The 19730-nt window shown below is 46.9% G+C and overlaps 1 protein-coding gene across 1 annotated transcript in view; it reads right to left on the reverse strand.

Annotated features, from left to right (window-relative positions):
• Nucleotides 1-19424, reverse strand: part of epb41l4a (erythrocyte membrane protein band 4.1 like 4A) — a 99457-nt gene extending 80033 nt beyond the window's left edge. The window contains exons 1-2 of the mRNA XM_071373502.1: nt 19072-19424; nt 18604-18888 (exon numbers count right to left, since the gene is read on the reverse strand). Coding sequence (XP_071229603.1) covers nt 18604-18702 — 99 coding nt within the window. The 5' untranslated portion in view covers nt 18703-18888; nt 19072-19424. The remainder of the gene's footprint in view (nt 1-18603; nt 18889-19071) is intronic.
• Nucleotides 19425-19730: the final 306 nt, after the last annotated feature.

Below are 19730 nucleotides of genomic sequence, written 5' to 3' on the forward strand. Positions count from 1 at the left end.
AAATCATTATAGGCTGTTTCTTACTTATTCTATTATCTATACAATAGGCCTGGCATATTTTCTATAGGTAGGCCTAAAGGTTTTTAGGCAAAATAGCCCAATAAAAATGGAAAGCTCTTTGAAAGTGGGAATATGCCAGGCCTATTGGGCGAAAATCAATTATGGCCTTTTGTGTAGATAATAAAACAAAAATGAACAAAACTTTTAAAAGATCTGATTTTTAGTTTATAAATAATTTTCTACAATGACACACTTTGTTATCTACCCACCTCGTTCCTTTCTTTTAGCATGTGCATGTAGAAAGTGCATGTAGTAAGTACACCATCATGCTTTCGGGATACGTGTCTTTTCAGATTCCACAATGATTCTTTAGTTGTGGACACCACATCACCACACTCCCTCTCTTGCGCTTGGTCCTAATCTTTGTAAGTCACCTTGATTTTGCACCTGTGTGTTTTATCAGTTTCTTTATGAAAATATTTAGTGAACTCCATGACAGTAGCTAAAGCAAGGGGCTATAGCAGCACACAAGTAGACTACAAATGCATGCTGGGCCAGGCATGCCCTGAGCTCGTGAAGTGAGCACTACTGGAGTGAAATTGGAGCGGCGAGAGGGCCGATGCTCCAGCCTTAGGGAATCTCGCTCTGTCTTCCAGTAAAATTGGGCACGCTCCTCGCTCCTCGCTCCGCACCTCGCTCCGCTCTGCTCACATACTCTGCTGTAGAACCACTTTCCCTCTCAATTCCCTGTTACTGAGAGGAGTGTGCTCACTGCTCTGGGTGGTGGAAGAGAGAGAGAGAGAGCATATGGGTCTGTTAAAGCAAAACATATTGCTTAGCTAGAAGGGTGTCTCCATCTCTACCCCTATAGCTGGCAGGGTGTCCCTGTCTCTACCCCTATAGCTGGCAGGGTGTCTCCTCTCTACCCCTATAGCTGGCAGGGTGTCCCTGTCTCTACCCCTATAGCTGGCAGGGTGTCTCCTCTCTACCCCTATAGCTGGCAGGGTGTCTCCTCTCTACCCCTATAGCTGGCAGGGTGTCCCTGTCTCTACCCCTATAGCTGGCAGGGTGTCTCCTCTCTACCCCTATAGCTAGCAGGGTGTCCCTGTCTCTACCCCTATAGCTGGCAGGGTGTCTCCTCTCTACCCCTATAGCTGGCAGGGTGTCTCCTCTCTACCCCTATAGCTGGCAGGCTGTCTCCTATCCACCCCTATAGCTGGCAGTGTGTCTCTGTCTCTACTCCAGGGACTGGAGCATGGTGGACAGCAACAGACTACTTACTGAAACATGTTTCATTGGCAGGGTGTCTCCTGTCTAGCTTTAGCTCTGGGACTGGAACAGTGGCCTACTGCCTGTAACTGCCTTGAAGCCACACAGTTAGTAGTTCCTCCTCCTCCTCCTCCTTCCTAGTTCCTATTCCTGTCTAGTTGCCATTGGAAACCCTCCAGTTGCCCATAGAGATCCTATTAAAATCGAATTCCTAATTCTATACCTGTGCCATTCCATCGGTCAGATGCCAGAGCAGACCCGTCTCCATTGCCATGGCTACCCTGCAGTAAACACAAGCCGTTGTTGCCGTGGTATGAGTTGGTCACAGATTATACTGGTTTCTAGGTTCGGCATGTTTCTGTGAGACATCTGTGTTAAAGATATTACCAAAATACGTTTAGACAACAGCTTTGTGTGTTTTGTATGTTTGGGTCCAAGGTTCCGTTGTTCGTTAGGCTAGACGGTGTCTCTCTTTGTAACAGTCGAGTGGGTTTGTTTGTATATAAATTACTATGCTACTCTTTGGTTGTCTTCAATATGCACACGGGCCGGATTTCAATAGCTTTCTCTGATCTCTCAGTTTATCCTTCCCTTATCATTAACGGCCAAGAAAACCAAGGTAACCTGCCAAAATGACCATCGCCCCGTAGCACTCCCATCTGTAGCCATAAAATGCTTTGAAATTCTGGTCATGGCTCACATTAACACCATCATCCCAGACACCTTGGACCCACTCCAATTCGCATACGGCCCAACAGATCCACAGATGACGCAATCTCTATTGCACTCCACACTGCCCTCACCCACCTGGACAAAAGGAACACCTATGTGAGAATGCTATTCATTGACTACAGCTCAGCGTTCAACACCATAGTCCCCTCTGGGCTCATCACTAAGCTAAGGACCCAGGGACTAAACACCTCCCTCTACAACTCGATCCTGGTCTTCCTGACGGGCCGCCCACAGGTGGTAAGGGTAGGGAACAACACATCTGCCACCCTGATCCTCAACACAAGGGCCCCTCAGGGGTGCGTGCTCAGTCCCCTTCTGTACTCCCTGTTCACCCATGAATGCATGGCCAGGCACGACTGCAACACCATCATTCATTTTGCCGACGACACAACAGTGGTAGGCCTGATCACCGACAACGATGAGACAGCCTATAGGGGGAGTGTGGTGTGTGGTGCCAGGATAACAACCTCTCTCAGTCCTACCACCGTCGTGTGATCAGCAAACTCAATGATGGTGTTGGAGTCATGTGTGGCCACACAGTCGTGAATAAACAGAGAGTGCAGGAGGGATCCACGTGGCAGATGTGTTGTTCACTACCCTCACTGCGTTGGGACGGCCTGTCAGGAAGTCCAGGATTCAGTTGCAGAGAGAGGTGTTCAGTCCCTAGGTCCTGAGGTTGGTGATGAGCTTGGAGGGGACCATTGTGTTGAATGCTGACCTGTAGTCAATGAAAAACATTTTTAGGTATTCCTTTTATACATAGGTATTCCTTTGATCTAGGTGGGTGAGGGCAGTGTGGTGTTAGGCGTGTATGTTACACACAAAGACATGATGAGGAACAGAGGACTAAATACATGTAGATTGATTGGGGAATGAAAACCAGGTGTGTATGGAACAAGACAAAACAAATGGACATATGAGAAATGGAGCGGCGATGGATAGAAAGCCGGTGACGTCGATCGCCGAACGCCGCCCGAACAAGGAGAGGAGCCGACTTCGGCGGAAGTCGTGACAGTAACCCCCCCCCATTGACGCGCGGCTCCAGCGGCGCGCCGACACCGGCCTCGGGGACGACCCGGAGGGCAAGGCACAGGGCGATCCGGCCGGCGACGGTGAAACTCCCGCAGTAGTCCGGTGTCCAAAACATCCGCAACCGGGACCCAACACCTCTCTTCCGGACCGTACCCCTCCCACTCCACGAGGTACTGAAGGCCCGACGCCACGAATCCAGGATGGAACGAACGGAGTACGCCGGGGCCCCCTCGATGTCCAAAGGGGGTGGACCGCCCGCACTTCAGATTCCTGGAGCAGACCAGCCACCACCGGCCTGAGGAGAGACACATGGAACGAGGGGTTAATATGATAATCAGAGGGAAGCTGTAATCTGTAACACACCTCGTTCACCCTCCTCAGGACTTTGAAGGGCCCCACAAACCGCGGACCCAGCTTCCGGCAGGGCAGGCGGAGGGGCAGGATTCGGGTTGAGAGCCAGACCCGGTCTCACTGCGGTGACGGTCCGCGCTGGTTTTCTGGCGAAGCGCGGCTCGCTGGAGGTGAACATGGGCGGCCTCCCATGTCTCCTCCGCGTGCCTGAACCAGTTATCCACCGCAGGAGCCTCAGTCTGACTCTGATGCCACGGCGCCAGAACCGGCTGGTACCCCAATACGCACTGAAAGGGGGAGAGGTTAGTGGTGGAGTGAGGAAGCGAGTTCTGTGCCATCTCGGCCCAGGGCAAAAACGCGACCCACTCCCCCGGCCGGTCCTGGCAATATGACCGCAGAAACCTGCCCACATCCTGGTTGACTCTCTCTACCTGCCCGTTACTCTCAGGGTGAAAACCCGAGGTAAGGCTGATCGAGACCCCCAGACGTTACATGAACGCCTTCCAGACTCTCGACGTGAACTGGGGACCCCGATCAGACACTATATCCTCAGGTACCCCGTAGTGCCGGAAGACGTGAGTAAACAGGGCTTCCGCAGTCTGTAGGGCCGTAGGAAGACCGGGCAGAGGGAGGAGACGACAGGACTTAGAGAAACGATCCACAATGACCAGGATCGTAGTGTTTCCATGTGAAAGAGGTAGATCAGTTAAAAAATCCACAGACAGGTGTGACCAAGGTCGTTGTGGAACGGGTAAGGGGTGTAGCTTACCTCTGGGCAGGTGTCTCGGAGCCTTACACTGGGCACACACCGAGCAGGAGGAAACAAAGATCCTCACGTCCTTAGCCAAGGTGGGCCACCAGTACTTCCTAGTCAGACAGCGCACCATCCGACTGATCCCCGGATGACCAGAGGAGGGTGACGTGTGGGCTCAATAGATCAACTGGTCACGGACAGCAGACGAAACGTACATACGCCCGACCGGACACTGGAGGGGAGCGGGCTCTGTACGCAATGCCGGCTCAATGTCCGTAACCAGCTCCCACGTGACCGGCGCTACCAGGCAAGAGGCCGGGAGTATGGGAGTCTGATCCATGGGCCGCTCCTCTGTGTCATACAGCCGGGACAGTGCGTCTGCCTTCGTATTCTGGGAACCTGGTCGGTAGGACAGGGTAAACACAAAACGGGTAAAGAACATGGCCCACCTTGCCTGACGAGGACTCAGTCTCCTCGCTGCCCAGATGTACTCCAGGTTGCGGTGGTCAGTCCAGATGAGGAAAGGGTGTTTAGCCCCCTCAAGCCAATGTCTCCACGCCTTCAACGCTTTAACCACAGCCAACAGCTCCCGGTCTCCCACATCATAGTTACGCTCCGCTGGGCTGAGCTTCTTAGAGAAGAAAGCACAGGGGCGGAGTTTTGGTGGCGTACCCGAGCGCTGTGAGAGCACGGCTCCTATCCCAGCCTCGGACGCGTCCACCTCCACTATGAACGCCAAAGAGGGATCCAGTTGGGCCAGCACGGGAGCCGAAGTAAACAGAGCTCTTAGCTGCCCAAAAGCCTTGTCCGCCTCAGCCGACCACTGCAACCTTACGGGACCCCCCTTCAGCAGTGAGGTAATGGGAGCTGCCACCTGGCCAAAACCCCGGATAAATCTCCGGTAGTAATTGGCAAACCCTAAAAATCGCTGCACCTCCTTTACCGTGGTGGGAGTCGGCCAATTACGCACGGCTGCAATGAGGTCACTCTCCATCTCCACCCCAGATGTGGAAATGCGATACCCTAGGAAGGAGACGGCCTGCTGAAAGAACAGGCATTTCTCAGCCTTGACGTACAGGTCATGCTCCAAAAGTCGTCCAAGTACCCTGCGTACCAAGGACACATGCTCATTGATATACACCACTACACCCTGCCCGTGCAGGTCCCTGAAAATCTTGTCTACAAAGGATTGGAAAACTGATGGAGCATTCATCAACCCGTACGGCATGACTAAGTACTCATAATGCCCTGAGGTGGTACTAAACGCTCTCTTCCACTCATCTCCCTCCCGGATACGCACCATCTTATACGAGATCCAGTTTTGTGAAGAGGCGCGCCCCATGCATTGACTCAATCGCCGTGGCGATAAGAGGTAGCGGGTAACTGTACCTCACCGTGATTTGATTGAGACCTCTAAAGTCAATGCACGGGCGCAGACCTCCATCCTTCTTCTTCACAAAAAAGAAACTCGAGGAGGCGGGTGAAGTGGAGGACCGAATGTACCCCTGACGCAGGGATTCAGAGACATATGTCTCCATAGCCACCGTCTCCGCTTGCGACAGGGGATACACGTGACTCCTGGGAAGCGCAGCTTCTGCCAGGAGATTTATCGCACAATCCCCCTGTCGATGAGGTGGTAATTGAGTCGCCTTCTTTTTACAGAAGGCACGAGCCAAATCTGCATATTCTGGGGGGATGTGCACGGTGGAGACCTGGTCTGGACTTTCCACCGTCATAGCACCAACGGAAACCCCTACACACCTCCCCGAGCACTCTCGTGGCCACCCCGTAAGAGCCCTTTGTTGCCAGGAAATATTGGGGTTATGATGAGCTAACCAGGGAAGGCCTAGTACCAAGGAAAACGCAGGACAGTCAACGATGAAGAGACTGGTTTTCTCCTCGTGACCCCCCTGCGTCTCCATGGCCAGGGAGATGGTGGCTTCCCTGATTAGCCCGGACCCTAATGGTCGACTATCCAGAGCGTGAACTGGGAAAGGTCTAACTACAGGAATAATGGGGATCCCTAAACTAAGGGCTAACGATCTGTCAATAAAATTCCCAGCTGCGCCTGAATCGACGAGCGCCTTATGCTGAGAATGCGGGGAAAAATCAGGGAAACAAACAGGTACAAACAGGTGATCAACAGAGGACACTGGATGAGTGTGGTGCAGACTAACCTGGGGTGACGCCAGAGTGCCCTGACTGTTACCTCGACTCCCAGAGGAACCGACACGGCACCAACCGGCAGTGTGCCCTCTGCGGCCACAGATGGTGCACGTGATGGCTCCTCCTCCAGTCTCCCTACTCACAGCCCCTCCCAACTCCATGGGTACCGGAGCGGGGATGCTGGAAGATGGCACCGACAGAGCCCCCTCTGGACATCCGCGGGTGACCAGCAGGTTATCCAACCAGATGGACAAATCCACCAGTTGGTCGAAGGAGATGGTGGCATCCCTGCAGGCCAGCTCACATCGGACGTCCTCGCGCAGGCTGCACCGATAGTGGTCGATGAGGGCCCTGTCGTTCCAGCCTGCTCCGGCGGCCAAGGTCCGGAATTCCAGGGTGAATTCCTGGGCGCTCCTCGTACACTGCCTCAAATGGAAGAGTCGTTCTCCCGCCGCTCTCCCTTCGGGCGGATGATCGAAGACGGCCCGGAAGCGACGGGTGAACTCCTCGAAGTGGTCCAACACCGCGTCATCTTCTCCCCACACGGCGTTTGCCCAATCCAGAGCTCTCCCTGAGAGGCATGAGACGAGGGCAGACACTCTCTCCCTTCCCGAGGGAGCTGGGTGCACAGTGGCCCTTATCCCTTATCCTTATCCTGAGTTCTCAGATTACGCAATCTCTATTGCACTCCACTGTCACGACTTCCACCGAAGTCGGCTCCTCTCCTTGTTTGGGCGGCGTTCAGCGATCGACGTCACCGGCTTTCTAGCCATCGCCGCTCCATTTCTCATACGTCCGTTTGTTTTGTCTTGTTCCATACACACCTGGTTTTCATTCCCCAATCAATCTACATGTATTTAGTCCTCTGTTCCTCATCATGTCTTTGTGTGTAATTGTTTATTGTTACGTTGATATTTGTCAGGCGCTGCACTTTTGTTGCACAGTGGCCAGGTAAAGGTCCAGTTGTACTGTGTGGCCGTCCTATCATACTCCCTGGGAAGGGAGAGACGTATCCCACTGGGACTGGCTCCGGATGGGACGGATAGAGGCAACCCCGGTTGTACTGGTCGAGGCACTAGAGAGACTTCCTGTCTCTCCCAGTGGTCCATAGTCTGGACAACGCGATCCATCATGGCACAAAGATGATGTAACATGGCCGAATGTTCCTGGACGCGCTCCTCGACTGCTCTAACCGGGGTACCTGCTCCTGCTGACTCCATAGTTGGGTGTGTAATTCTGTTAGGCGTGTTTGTGGGAGGCGAAGTCAAGTGCAGGAGAGCGGATTATAGTAAACAGGGGCACTTTAATACCGGTCAACAACGACAGCACATAAAACATACTAGTGCCAAAAACACGGTCTATAACAAAAGTGCAGCGCCTTACAAATATCCACGAGATTGCGTAATCTGTGAACTCAGGGTAAGGATAAGGGAAGGATAAACTGAGAGATCAGAGAATAGCTATTCAAATCCGGCCTGGGTGCATATTGAAGACAACCAAAGAGTAGCATAGTAATTTATACACAAACAAACTCAATTGACTGTTACAAAGAGAGACACCGTCTAGCCTAAAGAACAACAGAATCTTGGACCCAAACATATGGAACACAACGCTATACACACTCGCAAATTACACAACAACAAGCAGAGGTTTGTGATCACAAGCCACATACATTCACCAAAGCCAAGCGAGATAACTAAAATATCTGCCTACTGACTGCAAAGTAAAAAGAAAAGCACATATTCTGTTTAAGGTTCAGGGGTGATCCATAATGTTCCGGAACGGAACCATTATTTTAAAAGCATGGGAACTGGTTAATAACTATATTTTACGTACGGGGCATTTTTTTCCAATCCCACAAAAAAAAAAGCCTCTACAAAGCCCTCTCTGTCACTCAGAAACTTATTCCAGTGCCTACCAGCCAGCTGGAAATCTTTACCTGTGTGTGTTTAAGCTACCTGCCCCTCCCCCTCTGAAGCATAGGCTACTGTACTGACGTTACAAGAGTGATTAAGAAATTAGGGAGAGGGATTTTTTATTAGAGAAGAATGGATCAACTTTTTCAATGCTAGTTAAGGATATAGCTATCACGTTTCACGTTGGATTTATTAACTTATAAAAGGTAAAATGTGTTTTATTTGAATGCTGGTGCCGCTCTGCACACACAAACTTTTTAACTAGCAGTCCAACTTTAAACCAACTCTTGGGAGTTCAAAGACATAAATTCCTTCATAGAAGACACCCCTCTGTAGGTATAATTCTGTGGGCCTAATTCAGATAATGCAGCAATAACAAGATGCCCAGCGCTTCAAGGCAAGCCTCCTCCTCCAAATTTTCTGTGGCATCTTGTGCCCTACACCTGTCTGTCCAATGGATTTAAACAACTATAGCTTGCCCACTCCATAGCAAGCTGCTCTATCCACACTGATTGGAGAAGTAATTTAATGTTGAGCTAAATGTTAAAAATAATAACAATAATTCAGAGGTTTAAAAAAAGAACACAATGGAAAGTTATATAAACCGGTAATTTTTTTCAGAACTTTATTTTGCTGGTCAGAACAGTGAAACGGAACGGGAAAAATGGTTTGGTTCAGAACGAAACGATTGGAATATCATTTTGGTTCCAACCCCTGATAAGGAGTGACCTTGGCTCGCTGAGATTTCAAATGTTCCAAAACACACACACACACACACACACACACACACACACACACACACACACACACACACACACACACACACACACACACACACACACACACACACACACACACACACACACACACACACACGGTCACATTGTGCCATATCCTAAATGCTGAGTCCTGCCTGGTCACCAAGGAGACTAAAGTCAAAGATAAAACTAGAGCAGAGGAAAACACAACATAATGGAGTATTAATGGATATAGGCTACATTATGAAGATGATAACGACTACTCTAATCACCAGGCAAGATAGTAAAGCTAAATACATGATAACAACTGTGACATTACCATTGTATGATCTGGGGAATACGTATGTGTTAAGAAGTTAAATTGATAATTGAGATGCTTTAATAGCAATTACAGTATTGTAATGTGAATAGACATTACATGGCACAGTAGGACAGATAAGGAGACTGTTTAGCTCCAAAAACATCTCAGATGTGAGTATTTGGATCTGAAGCAACAAACATGAGACCTCACAGCCAGACTGTAAGTGAAAGTTTATCTGCAACCCTACAGGCAGAGAGAGAGAGAGAGAGATAGATAAAGAGACCGAGAGAGGGGGGGAGAACGAGAGCGAGAGACTGAGCTATCTGACTGGGATGAAGTCTGCAGTGCAGAGGTTTAAAAATTTGATTTTCAAACAACAGTAATAATTCATGTTGAAAGTTCTTAAATAATGTTTCTGACACTAGTATTGCTTGTCGTTTTAATATCACATTCTGAAAATGTAAATCAGGTGAAAAATTAGGCAACTCTCAGTGCTCCCATTTGTAATACAGAGTATCTCAATCTCTGCCTAAGGAGAAGAAAGCACTTGCAGCAAGTGGCCAGTGTTGATGACATCAGCAGAGTTGGGTTAGAGCACAGTGTTGATGACATCAGCAGAGTTGGGTTAGAGCACAGTGTGGATGACATCAGCAGAGTTGGGTTAGAGCACAGTGTCGATGACTTCAGCAGAGTTGGGTTAGAGCACAGTGTTGATGACATCAGCAGAGTTGGGTTAGAGCACAGTGTCGATGACATCAGCAGAGTTGGGTTAGAGCACAGTGTTGATGACATCAGCAGAGTTGGGTTAGAGCACAGTGTCGATGACTTCAGCAGAGTTGGGTTAGAGCACAGTGTCGATGACTTCAGCAGAGTTGGGTTAGAGCACAGTGTTGATGACTTCACAGAGTTGGGTTAGAGCACAGTGTTGATGACTTCAGCAAAGTTGGGTTAGAGCACAGTGTTGATGACATCAGCAGAGTTGGGTTAGAGCACAGTGTTGATGACTTCACAGAGTTGGGTTAGAGCACAGTGTCGATGACTTCAGCAGAGTTGGGTTAGAGCACAGTGTTGATGACTTCAGCAGAGTTGGGTTAGAGCACAGTGTTGATGACTTCACAGAGTTGGGTTAGAGCACAGTGTTGATGACTTCAGCAGAGTTGGGTTAGAGCACAGTGTTGATGACTTCAGCAGAGTTGGGTTAGAGCACAGTGTTGATGACTTCACAGAGTTGGGTTAGAGCACAGTGTTGATGACATCAGCAGAGTTGGGTTAGAGCACAGTGTTGATGACTTCAGCAGAGTTGGGTTAGAGCACAGTGTTGATGACTTCAGCAGAGTTGGGTTAGAGCACAGTGTTGATGACTTCAGCAGAGTTGGGTTAGAGCACAGTGTTGATGACTTCAGCAGAGTTGGGTTAGAGCACAGTGTTGATGACTTCACAGAGTTGGGTTAGAGCACAGTGTTGATGACTTCAGCAGAGTTGGGTTAGAGCACAGTGTTGATGACTTCACAGAGTTGGGTTAGAGCACAGTGTTGATGACTTCACAGAGTTGGGTTAGAGCACAGTGTTGATGACTTCAGCAGAGTTGGGTTAGAGCACAGTGTTGATGACTTCACAGAGTTGGGTTAGAGCATAATTTTTCCTGTCAGTTGTGACCATAGGGATAGAGCACTCTTTCTTATGCCAGAAATTAGCATATGTCAGAGAGCTTGTGATGATTAAACTAAAGATGCAAGCGTGTGTGTGTGTGTGTGTGTGTGTGTGTGTGTGTGTGTGTGTGTGTGTGTGTGTGTGTGTGTGTGTGTGTGTGTGTGTGTGTGTGTGTGTGTGTGTGTGTGTGTGTGTGTGTGTGTGTGAGCGAGAGTTTGAACGGTATTTGCTGATCCATGCCTAAAAGGACAAGTGGTGCAGAAAACAACTTTAACAAGCCTCATCTACATCCTCCTATTTTGCAAATTCACAAATAACACATTAAATACTTCTCAAAAAACCCAAGGCTATAGTTCAATCAGAATGGAATTCCATTGTAAAATTGAGTTAAAACCCTGTCATGTGTAGGTGTTTAAAGAAGGTATGTGAATGACAACAATTTAATCTGATTTAATCCCGAGCTGTCAGAAGAGAGATTACACTGCTCAGGGTGACTAAAGACAGGCAGCCATGCAGAGTTTATCGCACTGTTCTTCTCCAGTCCCCCTGAAATCCCACTAAATCTTCCCTCTCTCTTTCTCCCCTCAGCTCATACCCTCCTGTTTGGCGGATTGAGCAAGGACGTGCTCATTCACACCTCAGTACTTCTGGTTCTCCCCACTACAGCTCCCCTCCCCTGCCCTGTCGCTATCTGTTGCTCACACTTGTTTATCGACTGGTAACATATCAGGGTGAGAGATCAGATTACACCACTGTCTGCAGGTATCTGCTACTTAAAAATTAGAATTTGTATTTACCGCAATCACAATTTAGCACAGAGTGCCGTTTATTCTCCTGTTATAATGAGAAAGGAATGGTTTGCGATTGTGACAAGCAAGCCTTGCAAATCAAAAACTCAATTTAGTTTTCTTTGTCTCCTTTCAAAAATAGATATATCAGAGGGCTTGTGATAATTAAACTAAAGATACATGCGAATGTGTGTTTGCATGTGTGTGTTTGTATGTGTGAGTGTGGGCGCGCACACACAGATCTAATCATCCAGGGCCCAGAATCTACCATCGTTCATTATCCCTTTATACCTGTGCCGACAGCAGTTGAAGGTAAGTAGACACTGCGGCTGTTGCTAAGTAGTTATCATATCTAACACCGCCACACACTGTCAACCTCAAAGACTAACCTGGAAAGCTGTACCCTCACCCTGGCTTTTGAACATTCACATTCTTGAAATCTGTCTTCAAAGACTCCATTGAATGTTGTTGGGGGGGGTTTCCACGCCAACCGCTTAACATAATCTGATTATGTGGGTGGTTTTTCATCAGGCGTATTGCCTACAATGGGTCATCTCAAATCTGAGAGGACAACAGTGAGAGTATCCTACTGAATCAATAAACAGATCACTTTCATTTATTAGATCCACACTTACATGCCAGTCCCAGAGATGAGAATCTGAGCATCCCAAATTAGTCTATAATTGCTCCCTGCGCCATTAGCAGGAACATGTTAGTAAATAATTCACACCAGAGGCTGTGAGTGTGTGTGTGTTTAGTAACACCAGCATTAGGAGCTAATATGTGGATCAATACTCAGTCCCAATTACACAATGAGCTGCTACCTGGTCTGCCTGACCAACAGGTAGATACAGTATGAGGCAGGATAGGTTCTTTAAGAGAACTCAGGCTAATATACTGCTATAAAGTTTAATGTTCTCTCCTGGGACTTATGTCCTCTCTCCCTTACAGACACACAGTGTTTGATCTTGTCACAAACATATGTGTGTGTTTGTGAGTTTGTGTGCATGTGTTTACATACACCACAGATGTGGCGTGTTCGTCTGCCACTCCCTCTTTGATCCAGATGGAGTCCGTGTGTATTTAACTCCTCAGTGCTCTACCCTACTGAGAAGCCAAGCCTGGGGAAGTCTGTGTTTGTCTCCAAGAGAGAGAGAGAGAGAGAGCGAGAGAGTGCGCGCGAGAGAGACAGAGAGACAGACAGAGATATGGCACCAACACACATCCTTTTAGTGGTTTTCCAGTACTGTAGTGCCTCTGAGCATTTGTTGTTTGTTGTTGTGCGATGTCAGCTAACAGAGGAACAAGTTTTGGGCATTTTCCGCCCACCTGGTACAGTAAATATACTGTATGTGATGGAACTGAGCTGTGTCATCTCAACCTTCCCAAGTTCTCCTATGTCACCTCGCTCCTCCGTACACTCCACTGGCTTCCAGTCGAAGCTTGAAGAACATGGTGCTTGACTACGGAGCCCTACCTCTTAAAGAGTATCTTAAATAAGACATCTAAGTCTTATCTCCCCCCCAAATGAAATGTAAAAATAAATAATAATAACCTTGCACTAGTAGCACTGACTTTGCTGATAACTTCTATAGAGGGGATAAAAATATCACTACAACTGTGATATGAGGTTGTCTCATCTAGCTATCTAAAGATGAATGCACCAACTGTAACTGTCGCTCTGACTAACAGCATCTGCTAAATGACCAATTTGTAAGTCGCTCTGGATAAGAGCGTCTGCTAAATGACTTAAATGTAATGTAAATGTAAATGTGTTAGTTATCACTTACCTACCTAAAGACATACTGTAACGTCCTGACCAGAGTTATTATGTGTTTTGCTTGTTTAGTGTTGGTCAGGACGTGAGCTGGGTGGGAATTCTATGTTGTGTGTCTAGTTTGTCTGTTTCTGTGTCCAGCTTAATATGGTTCTCAATCAGAGGCAGCTGGTAATCGTTGTCCCTGATTGAGAATCATATATAGGAGGCTTGTTTTGTGTTGGGATTTTGTGGGTGGTTGTTTCCTGTCTCTGTGTTTGTGTTCTGCACCAGATAGGTCTGTCTCGGTTTTCACATTTGTTATTTTGTTGTTTGTATAGTGTTCCCGTTTATTGTCAGATTAAACATGTTGAACACTAACCGCGCTGCATTTTGGTCCTCTCCTTCAACTATGGAAGAAAACCGTTACACATACCGATTGTGTCTATGGAAAAAACAAACACAAATTTCACACAGTCTGGGGTAGAGTGCATCCACATCATGCAGAAATTCTTCACAGTTTCAAAGAGTGAAATGGGAATGTCTCTTCACCACACAAAAACAGCCCTGAGTCAAATTGGAGTAAAACAGAGCAAGCCAATAATGATTGAACAGGGAGGTATTCGTTTATTTGCCCTCCGGTGACGTGTCAGCAGCAGATCCCACATGATCCTCCAGTAGCCATCAGGTGCATTAGAAAGTAATGAGTTTCCATAGCAACCAGCTCTTGACTTTCACTTTCAGGAATTCACAGATTTTATGTATCAATCTAATGTCTGAGGATATTAAGCCGAGAAATGTCTTTTGAACACTGTCAAAAAATATTATTTTATGTCTAAATAGGTTAACGTGATTCAAATGGTATTTTGTTTAACTTCCCTAAGTCACAAATACCAATCTAGATCTCTAAAGACACAATGGAATTGACACATTCCGCACACGCAGGAATTTGTATGTATTCCTAATTACAAAATGTAAAAACTTTGCCTTAAGCCAAGCCTATGAATGTCTGTCCCACACATGCATCATTCTCCTGGTGTAGCAATCCGTCTCTCCTGTACAGGGCTCTACGGTGACCTTTTTTACAAGAAGCACAAGTTGAAAAATGTAGGAGCACAATTACAAATATTTGAAGTAATAAGCCGTTTTCTTTATAGTAATGGTGAAACATGACGGTCATGAATCTGCGCTCAGTGTATTCTCCATGGCACTCAGGGCTGCAGTACAGTGAAGTAATCATTGCAACCATTATCATCTGGGTGATTTGTTTCTAGGTACACTGGTGCGCCTCAATTATAATTCCAGGTCGCACAGCAAAATATGTAGACGCATATGTGAGTAAAATGGTCACACTGTAGAGCCCTGCTCTCCTGACACCGGCATGAAATGATGCCTATTTTTTTGTGACAGCCTTAGGAGGTGACCCGTCGTACAAAAAAGCACCATGCTCATTGTATTTAGTGGATGTTGGAGAACAAAGACATTCTGAATGACGACAAGGAAGGAAGCAGCTGCGGCTAGCTTCTCCCAAAAAGCAGCATTGTTTTCGTGAATTATTATCCAGAAAGCTGAGAGGCCAGTGCCTCTCTATCCAAGGCCACAGAAAACAGATGGGTCTTGAGGGTCAGCGGCCGCTGTCTTTGCGATTGTTCTGCACTGGTTTGATGTGGTAGCAACACGTGAGCAGTTCTGTACCTCACTAAATCGAACACAGCCCACGGGCCATAATCAATGGAGCCTTTGTGTAAGAGGCTCAGTGCTGCTCACTGTAATACAGCTACGGCACAGACTATGGGTTTATCTCAGCCCACCTCAGACTCTTACTGTATGTGTTCCCAGCAGCCAAGCATAAAAGCTTTGACAAACATAAGAAATAATGAATAATATCAATCTATGATTGCACAGCACCAGCAGTAAATCAAGAACCTAACTTCTGTTCATATTTTGAACCCTTTCAAGACTAAAATAAAATAAAAAGCATAAAATAAAAAGCATAGATGAAGGTCTCGAGGTGGGTGACAGGACACCAGCGTGAAAGCTGGAGTGGTGTTGCGCAACTTCTTGGGAACACGTGTGTGGAGGTCAACCCCTTGGGGACATGCGTGTGGTCAACACCTTGGGAACACGTGTGTGGAGGTCAACCCCTTGGGGACATGCGTGTGGTCAACACCTTGGGAACACGTGTGTGGAGGTCAACCCCTTGGGGACACGTGTGTGGAGATCAACCCCTTGGGGACACGTGTGTGGAGGTCAACACCTTGGGGACACGTGTGTGGAGGTCAACACCTTGGTGACACGTGTGTGGTCAACACCTTTTGGGACATGCGTGTGGAGGTCAACACCTAGGGGACACGTGTGTGGAGATCAACACCTTGGGGACACGTGTGTGGAGGTCAACACCTTTTGGGACATGCGTGTGGAGGTCAACACCTTGGGGACACGTGTGTGAAGGTCAACACCTTGGGGACACGTGTGTGGAGAACAACACCTTGGTGACACGTGTGTGGTCAACACCTTTTGGGACATGTGTGTGGAGGTCAACACCTTGGGGACACGTGTGTGAAGGTCAACACCTTGGGGACACGTGTGTGGAGGTCAACACCTTGGTGACACGTGTGTGGTCAACACCTTTTGGGACATGCGTGTGGAGGTCAACACCTTGGGGACACGTGTGTGAAGGTCAACACCTTGGGGACACGTGTGTGGAGGTCAACACCTTGGGGACACGTGTGTGGAGGTCAACACCTTGGGGACATGCGTGTGGAGGTCAACACCTTGGGGACACGTGTGTGGAGGTCAACACCTTGGGGACACGTGTGTGGAGGTCAACACCTTGGGGACACGTGTGTGGAGGTCAACACCTTGGGGACATGCGTGTGGAGGTCAACACCTTGGGGACACGTGTGTGGAGGTCAACACCTTGGGGACACGCGTGTGGTCAACACCTTTTGGGACATGCGTGTGGAGGTCAACTAACCAGCTTGTTGGTTGTTTGATTGGTTAGTTAGTTAGTTGGGCTCGTTGTCTGAGAGGAAGACAAAAATAAGAAATCTGACTGACAGACCGAGTGCCTCACTCTGTGATCGACGCTCCGGGAAGAAAAATGTGTTACCCGAACGCACGCTTTGTTCAGCCCCACATTCCATCTCTTTATTTTGGCCCAAAACCTTTTAACTCAAACCCTTTCATTGTCTCTGTCTGGTCTTTCATTTATGTGGTTTTCAGTAGCAGTAGTGTCACTAGATGCAGGGGCCAGGAAAATATGTCACGCCACACTGCTGAACGTTAAGCTAATTTTCGACAGCAACAGAGAGCAGTATCAATAGGATTAGATCCACTTTCACTTCAAGAGTCTGTCACTTGTTTATAACACATATTTGTGTGTAATAAAAAAAGGTTTGTGAGAACCAACTACAAACCCTCCCCAACAAACTCAAATGTTCTTATAAATTGTTATGCTGGGATCTGGTGAATCCTAGAGCCCAATACATTATTCTCTGAATGTAGCTAGTAACATCCATGGGACCAACCCAGAGGTAAACTCCACTGCGGTGAGCTAGTGTTTTTAATCTAACCACTGACAAAACCAGGATTATAATCCTACTCTGCTGGATCAGTACAGTGAGAATGAATTCTTTCGAAACCTCCCCACAACAACCTTACACCAGAGCCATACACAGAGAATATGCAGCCTATACATATTGCTCTGCCTTACATATAAGTGCATAATATACAGCTGATACTGTGTATTAGACCTGATACTGCACCATGGCTGCCAATGAGCCCACCTGCTCATGCTCAGCCTCTCACATTAACAATTAAAAGAGGATGAGTAACCTGATCTCTCCAATGGACTAGTGGAACACACACAGGGAGAGTAAAGAAAAGAGAGTGTCAGAGGGCAAGGCGAGGCAAAGCAACCAGATGCTGTTGAGCCCTAGCAGTCATCATGCGTTACTACATCCCTCTCTGCCTCAAGCCTTCCGACATGCATCCAGACTTGAGTTTCTTCAGAGATTATAGCCGACCCATAAACTAAACCCATATTCATAGCTTCTAATGAACTCCCAGTCTGGCCATGTGAGTTGGGGTTCTCTAGTCAAGAGAAAAATGGAACATAAAACCAATAGCAACATAACAGTCTTTGATTAGCAGTCATAGAGTGGTTCTGTTTGACGTTTAGAACCCTAGTAGAATGACAGACAGTTAGCTCTCCAAAAATACTTTAGTGAAACTGAAGTTAAGTTGCACCAGTATTGTCTCTATCATCATGAAGTCTGGGTTTACGCTGAGCTCCCAGGTGAAGAAACCAGAGAACACTGACATTGATACATTTAAGTCTTTGTTTTTCACTTAGACAAAAAATGTAAGGCATGCTCTGGGTGTTTCTTTCTCGGTGCAGTATTTGACTGTGTGTGGTAGCAGACTTGTGGATTTAACATACCATCTGTTAATATAACATTCTGAGGATCAAAATGAGCATTAATGTACTGATGTACTGAGAAACTGTGGCCTGTACTATAAATCAAAATAAATAAAATACTGTACAGACACATGACCAAGTTAAACAAGAAAACTGGCCCTGGTTGCTTCTCATCCAGTTTCAGGCATCCAATGATGTCCTTCTTATGCTTTTGTTTAGATTAAAATCACCTATAGTATCACTTCAGATGTAATTCACAACCAGAAATAAGTCATGGAGACTATCAAAGCCACTTCAATAGCCAAGTCGTGTTTCTTTACAGCCCTTGGGTCCTGTATTTTGTTTCACAGAGTCAGAGAGTTCACAGCAAATTACAGTAAGACTACAGGCTACTTTAATGGCTCCTGTAGGACGGTAAGGCTACCTTTCTTTCGTAATAATGTCGCCTCAAAAGACAACATACATAGCCTGTATGGTTGGCAACCTCTCTCGTTGGGCTTTCAAACGCCATCTCAAACGTTGAGTAGAAGAAGTGAGTCAAAAATACAGACTCCAACAACCGCACGCATCAGTCAAAGTAGCAGCACAGATTCTTGACAAGCCTCATCGCGCGCACGGTGATGACAGACCCCTCATTAAAGCATGGCTACCTGTCAACCGCCTCACCTGACAGACAGGTGAGGGCGTGTAAAGGGATCGTCTCTTACCTTTATTCCTTGTTGTTGAGTAGTTAACGTCAATTTGGTTTCATCCAACAGTAGAACTTCACAATAAAACTCCTCCTGAGCAGTGCAGAAGCAACTCATGTCTTTTCTTTTGAGGGGATACAAGGAGAGCACTGGTTTAGCTGACTTCTGACAGTTCAATGATAAACGAGTGTTTGTTCATAAGAAATTATGGACTAATGTTGGGAGTGAATAAAAGTCAAATTCATCAGGGGTTTTTCTTCAATAGACCACTCCTTCGCCAATCCTTTTGTGATTATCACTGATCTGCAAAAGAAAAGACACAACCATTGAAATTATTATTGTATTATCAGTAGACATTAATGCATTGTAACGAAACGGCACCTGCTAAAACAAGGATTAAATAGTTTTTTTATAAAATAGTCACAATACTGTAAACAAATGCTTATAATAATATTGTAGTTGTAAGGGTCTCAATAGGCTACACACCTTTATGCTCTATCCCAAATATTCCCAAAACTTTTGTTTTGGATTGTAGGTCGGTCTTTCAACAAATCAGCCTTCTTTCAATTTTACTCCAAACCGCAGCGCTCCTTCCTTCCAATAAGCACGTGGGTTCTGCGCTCTTCAGTGTCACCCAGATCCAATGTTCAGGGATGTCCAAGAAAAATATGAATTCCTTTAAAAGTGATCCGCTTTTGATCTCCAAGTCTTTCGTTTTAATTTGTTTTATATCCAGCAATACTAAACGTGAAGGTAGAGGCGTAGCCTGCACTTGTCGGCTTAGAAAAATGAGCCAAAACCCCGCCACTCTTCAGCATTTCAGACAGCCGGTTGCTAAGGAGCGGTGACCATCTCTCAAGACAAAGCTACCCGATATAAATGACTCCGCCCCTCTGGACTTCCCACCCATTGAAGCCATACAGCCAAAATGCATTCATAGATGATACAATTATGCCACCTGTCGGGGATTTGCAACGTGTTCGCTCTCTCGCTCTCTCTCTCTTTCTGTGTGTGTGTGGAGATTGGTATGCCTGTACATAATTTCAAAATACCTATTTTAAAACCCACTGTAGGCTACAGTAGATAGGCTACAGGATATTTTCAGTTAATTTGTGCTCACATATTTTCAGAGCTAGAAGTGCTAT

This window comes from Salvelinus alpinus, chromosome 1, assembly GCF_045679555.1.
Source record: "Salvelinus alpinus chromosome 1, SLU_Salpinus.1, whole genome shotgun sequence".
Taxonomy (NCBI): Eukaryota; Metazoa; Chordata; class Actinopteri; order Salmoniformes; family Salmonidae; genus Salvelinus; species Salvelinus alpinus.